Genomic DNA, 6430 nt, shown 5'->3' with positions numbered 1-6430 from the left:
AATACAAGGTATAAAATAGTATAATACAAAAATAAATACCGTATATTTGATATAATTACGTACATAACATTAGTTATTATTAAATTAGCTTGATTATGATTGATGTATAAATGTGAATATATGTGAAATATGAAGATGTATAACTACATTAAAACTTTTTAAAAATAATTTATTCACTCTATTAAATTATGACTTTAAATATTATTTTAGGCTACAGGACTTGAATTAGAAAAATCTCTAAATATAGCACTGGAAACTGGTTATAGGTTCTTCGACACAGCCATTGGTTACAACAATGAGCCTGTCATCGGAAAGGTTTTGAATGAATGGATGTCAGCTGGTAAAGTGACTAGAGAAGAACTGTTCATCTTAACTAAAGTAGTTTCAAGATTATTTCATAAACAAAGATTAAAACATTACGATATAAGTGTATTATTACGCAGCTTCCGTGTTTTGGAAATCGACCAGAAGATGTAGATAAATATATTAAACAATCACTAGAAGACTTACAGCTAGATTATATTGATATGTATCTAATACACCTTCCAATTGGTGTTTTTAAAAATGGTAAATCTGATTACAGTGAAATGGAGTTAGATAAAAGTACGGATCACCTAAAAATTTGGAAGGTAGGTTGCTAAAACATATTTGTATCTTAACGATGGCTATGATAATCATTAATCAATAACCAGCTTTACAACTCAAGATGTTATTACTTATTTTTATATTGCCAACAATAAAATATATAATAACTGAACAATTATGTTCCAGTGTTAATAACAAACGTAAATTATTTCAGAAAATGGAGCAACAAGTGCACAATGGTCGTACGAAATCGATCGGCTTGTCGAATTTCAATATTAAGCAAACACAAAGGATATTAGATAATTGTGAAATTAGACCCGATAGTCTCCAGAACGAAAATCATTTGTACTTTCAATCCCCGGAAGTAGTGGAATTCTGCAAACATAATGGTATAATCTTGATCTCTTACTCGAGTCTGGGCATGAAGGCATTTAAAGAAGCCGCAGGATTATCTTGGAAGTAATGAGTTGAACATAAGATTTTCTGTGTATTACTTGACTTTGAAAAAAAATGTTTAATAACTAATCAAATGTTTGTATGTGTGTGTGTGTGTGTATTTTTTGTGATGTTTTTTTAAACAGCAATAAACAGTTACCAGAAATGTTGGAAAACGATGTATTAGTCAAGATAGCAAAAAAACACGGCAAGACTCCAGCTCAAGTGTTGTTGCGGTTCATCAATCAGAAGGGTATGGCTGTCATACCTAAGAGCACGATCCCGCGACGAATAGTAGAAAATTTTAAAGTACTTATATATTTTTGTTTTTTGTAATGTTATTTGTTAACATTAATTACATTCGACGAAATAATTATATACCTTATCATAATATTAACGGTTTGTACGTTTTACCCTAAAGATTTTCGATTTTAAACTGGATACGGAAGACATGGACGCTCTACGCAGTCAGGACGACGGAGAAGGAGGGCGTATCGTACGATTCCCGATGATTAAAAAGTAAGTTACATTTCTTTGTTATATTAATTAAATTGAAGTTCAATTTTAAGCTATAAAGTTTGATAGATTCCAAACCAACGAACTACGCTATTTATTAAATTAAATGAATATATTTTACTTTTTTTAATGTATGTTATCACAAATTTATAATCGTCAAATACATATTATAAACAGAAATCTTACTCAAACCCAAATTTAATTTTTTAGAGCAGAAATCGAAGTACGAACCAATATTTTTAAAAAAGGTTGTTTAGTTCTTACTGCATATTTATTTTTATTTACCTAAATAAATCATTTACTAGTTGTTACTTAGTGGATTAATCGTTTTTCCAAATGAAATTAACGTTCAGTTTTTACAATTTCAATATATATATTATTATACACGTAATATATCATACCAAGTGTTGAATACAATCGGAAACACTTAATTACTATATACATATTTTTATACCTCCATAGGGCAATAACAGATAATACTGCTCTTTTATAATATAAAATATAAAATATTTAATTACTACATTAATTATATAGTATTATCGTTTATCAGACTCTATTCGTCTAATGTTTGTTTTCAAACTTATTAAACACTCTGTATACCATTAAAAATAAGTAGGTACCTAAGATAATATTATTAATATTTTAGATATTGTATAAATAGATTTAATCTTAGAAAAATGCATACAATTGTATTTATATAAGTTTAAGATACAAAAGCGTGTATTTTTTTTAAAGTTTATATGGAGTTTCCTAAGTACGTCCCGAAATTACCTTTTTTAATGTTCTGAGTGCGTCCGAAATAAGGTATACCCAATTATCGAAGTTAAAATAAGATGCAATTTCTCCACCATTTCCAGTGCTTCACAGTTATAGCTATAAAAATTAAACACTTATAAATTAATATAGTTGAAGATTTGAATAGGACGCACTTAGGATATCCCCGTTTTATAAAAGTTAAGTTGGTATTCGTTAATATTGACATCCATCAAAACCTTATTTTGTATTCAAAAAAAAACTAAATTAAAATCGAAAGTTATTTTTTATTTTATGAGACGATGAAATTAACAGAATATATGTTCCTAGTTCCCAATATTAACACAACGACACATATTTATCAACTAATATATTATTATTATTAATTTATAAATTTTATACAATTTTTACTATAAATGTTTAAAATATTTTTTTTTATTTTTTTTTTTTTTAGTATTGAAGATCACCCAGAATATCCATTTTGATCCTGTAAAGATATTCTTAAACGTAAAAAAAAATATTTATAATTTCTGAACAAAAATAATAAAATGTGATCAGTATAGTTCTTGTCGATGTACCTATATATATTTCTATAACAATTAATTATTCACCTTATTATAATATAATGAGTAAAATATTATATTTGGAACCATTAATACAAATAATAAATAAATGGAGATATTTTGTTATAAAAAAAAATTTAATTGTGTACATAAAACGCTAATAATATGGAAATTTTATAAATTATTATTTTTTTAATGGTTTAACTGCTTAGAAATAGTTTACGTTTCTATGATAGTTATATATGTATAACAGGATAACCATTAAAAATTCAAAACATTGACGTATTATCGTTTAATACCCAAATTTCCTCCCACGTAGCTACGTCGATTATTATTAATATTGACTCACGAAAAACTCACGAGAATTTTTTTTGTTTCTATAGGGTTGCTATTGGTTACCCAAAATATAATAGTTATTATAATTGAATATAATTTTAGACTGTATTTTATATTTAATTAAAACCACCTAAACAACTATGTTAAAAACATATTATGTAGTTTACATTTAACGGAGTTAAGACAAGGTAAATCTACTAGTGTTATTAAATTTGCCACAGGCAAAGCCGTATACGATCAAAAATGGTTATCTACATAATTTTTGATATATTATCTACATGTCATAAAATCAAGGCCTAAAACGGATAACTCTTACGCCTTTCCACAGTTTAGTTTTCAACCGATCTTAATTAAGTTTTCGTCAATATATTCAGCAAGATCTATGTGTCATAGGCTATATTTTGTTGAACATAGTTGGCTCACGAAAAATAATATATTTTTTTTTATTATTATACTTATTGTTACCATTGGTTAAGGAAAATAAAATAATTTTTATGATTTGATATAATTTTAGACCTTTATTTTTATATTTGGTCAAGAGAACACAAATAATTCTGTTAAATATCTATGTAGTTTATATTTAACATAGTTTAAGAAAGGATACAGACATTATCAGCTAAACAGTATAAATGTGTTTATATTTAATATAAGTACCTATTAACTATAGGAACCAACCGTATATTACATGGTTAAAGTTTTGAGACAGAATTGATGCCTTTCTGAGTAGGCTTTTCCTTTGATATTTGATCCAATTATTTAACGAAAATATATTATATAAGCTGTGAATACGTACGACAACTTAACAGCATACCGTAAAGGCGTAAAGGATCCCCAGATAACGATCGGGAAGGAAGCGTTACACTCGTGAAGTAAGTAATGTCCGTAATATCGTGTTGTATATAATACTGTATACCTACTTGAGTAGGTACATAAAAACATTAATTACTTTTGAACAATACTTATAATCATAATAATCATACACAATATATTTACTAATACTGTATTGGTATATAGTGAGTCTTGTGTTGTATTAATTAGAAATCGTTTCTCAAATCCAGTCAACTATTTATATATAATATACAATACATGCATACTATACAGGGTTTTCACAAAGATTTACAGAAATTCAAATTGGCGTGGTGAATACACCGCTATCCCGCCGACACTTTTAAACAATAAATCTTACTATAAACTGTGGTATCGAAGGAAATAGTTTTTTATTTCGATAAGACAGATAGCAATATCAAAACGAGTATTAATTGAAATCTTGCTACATTCGACTAAATCCGTTTATGATTTATTAGCCATTAGCGACAAACAGACGGTACTATATTATATAATATATATATATATATATACACCTGAATTTCACGGCTATATTTTGTCTCAAAATACTCGGAATACGATTCGTTGAGTCCACTTTCAAACATATCCGACGACACCCAGGGTATACAATACAACCATCTATTGCAATTATGATCCGTTATGACTTTTAAATCGTATTAAATTATATAATTTATTTCTTATAATATTACCATATTAGTTATTTATTTATTTTATAACAATTTCAACAAATTTAACGTCATTACAACATTTTATTTTAAGTATCAAAGTGTGGACTAGGTACTGAAAGAAGAGTATTCTGGAACCACGGAAAAAAAACCAAATTCGTATATTTTATTAGATATTAGTTATAATTATAAATTAAATTATAATTTTAATTAAAATTATATTTATTTTTTATTTTATTTTATTTTAAACGCCATACAACTTTAACAATATAGTACGTATTAATAAAATATACATAATAACATATTTATATATATTATATACAATAACATATTATTGATTATCTTTTCTTTTCTTTTTTTTTCCTTTATTTATGTATACACAATCTGTTCCTAAAAGGTACAATAAGAGTATTTACTATAAGTTAAATAAGTAACATGAGAATTTGATAAAAGAAGCCACCCAATGATGACACTTTTAGAATTATTGATTATCTATAAATTAAATTATACAATATTATATGGTAAACTCCAGAAAGTTAAATATAGCAGAACAAAAACCCAAATTAGAAAAAAAAATGTTAACTTGTTTCTGTAAATTATATATTTTTATTACTTAAAAATAACCTATATTTTTCTGTTGGGAAACCCTAGGTACTAGCAGGTAGCTTATTGGTGAGTATGTGTCTGTGTAAAAATAATTAATATCTTAATATATTTTTATATACCATACAGGTGGTATTTTATACTATAGACTCTATAGTATAGAGCTTGTCTGTGGTATTATTAAAATAAAAAAGTACCTATACGGGCTATACGTTAATTATTACATTATTGTGTATAATATCTTTTTATGTAGTGATTACAAAAATTATATACATGATATTAACAATTCCTTAATTGCTATTTTTATGCAATAAGATATCAATGATAATACAGTGACACTATAAGAATTATAATTACCCGTATGCTTTACGATAAGCAAAATAAATGATAAAATAATAATAATTTGTATTGAATAAAATAAATGTATTTTTTTATTAAAATTTGTTTTTTTTTTTGCTTTTTTTAAATAAACATGATAGACAATTATACACCAAAATAATGACGACGAAAATATAATATTCATCATTATACAACACAATTGAAAAAAAAATGGCAAACCATTGGATTGTACATGAAGTATTTTCATGTTATTACGTAGTATTATCTGGTTTTGCTAATGCGCAGATCACTCGCCCTGCATTTGTATGTTAAAGGTATTTGCACATTATTTTATTATGGTGTATGGGCAATGTGCCTATACCATACCTAAATCCATAATAAACTACATATGTTATTAATATATTATTTTAAAACTGCATATAAACATGATGAGTCGACAAGGAAGTCTGGTTTACTCGTTGTAAACAATGCAGAAATATAGACAATTTATTTTCTCCCTACTGTATATGATGTCTTGGTTTATATTATTCAACACATTTTATAGTAAGTTAAGTTATAAATATTATAAATATTATAGTTTGTTAATCATTAAAACAAATTTTATTACCAAAATATACCTATTAAAAGTACGCAAAATTATTAATGAAAATATTCAATTTTCAAAAAAATAAAAGGGGGGGGAGGGTGGGAAATACGATTAATAACGATTTATTTTTCAAGTGTGTTTAAATCTAGCCAAACTGACATGATGGCCATCAATATTATATTCAATAGGCGGTACCATCGTCT

General features: G+C 26.1%; 1 protein-coding gene across 1 annotated transcript; it reads left to right on the top strand.

Moving 5' to 3' along the window:
- The first annotated feature begins 225 nt into the window (after positions 1-225).
- LOC132921619 (prostaglandin F synthase 1-like) lies at positions 226-2895 on the top strand. The gene is made up of 6 exons (XM_060984743.1): positions 226-378; positions 444-629; positions 800-1044; positions 1167-1329; positions 1442-1539; positions 2744-2895. Exons 1-6 carry the CDS (start codon positions 331-333, stop codon positions 2772-2774), a joined length of 771 nt encoding a protein of 256 aa, XP_060840726.1. The 5' UTR covers positions 226-330; the 3' UTR covers positions 2775-2895.
- Positions 2896-6430: the final 3535 nt, after the last annotated feature.

The sequence above is a fragment of the Rhopalosiphum padi genome, chromosome 2, assembly GCF_020882245.1.
Source record: "Rhopalosiphum padi isolate XX-2018 chromosome 2, ASM2088224v1, whole genome shotgun sequence".
Lineage (NCBI taxonomy): Eukaryota > Metazoa > Arthropoda > Insecta > Hemiptera > Aphididae > Rhopalosiphum > Rhopalosiphum padi.
This window is presented reverse-complemented; position numbering and strand designations above follow the sequence as displayed.

Excerpts from the sequence above, each read along its gene's own strand:
- LOC132921619 (XM_060984743.1), top strand. The coding sequence starts at position 331 with ATGTCAGCTGGTAAAGTGACTAGAGAAGAACTGTTCATCTTAACTAAA. Across the intron at positions 379-443 it reads AACTGTTCATCTTAACTAAA|CTTCCGTGTTTTGGAAATCG; the intron begins GTAGTTTCAAGA and ends ATTATTACGCAG. Across the intron at positions 1,045-1,166 it reads GCCGCAGGATTATCTTGGAA|CAATAAACAGTTACCAGAAA; the intron begins GTAATGAGTTGA and ends TTTTTTAAACAG.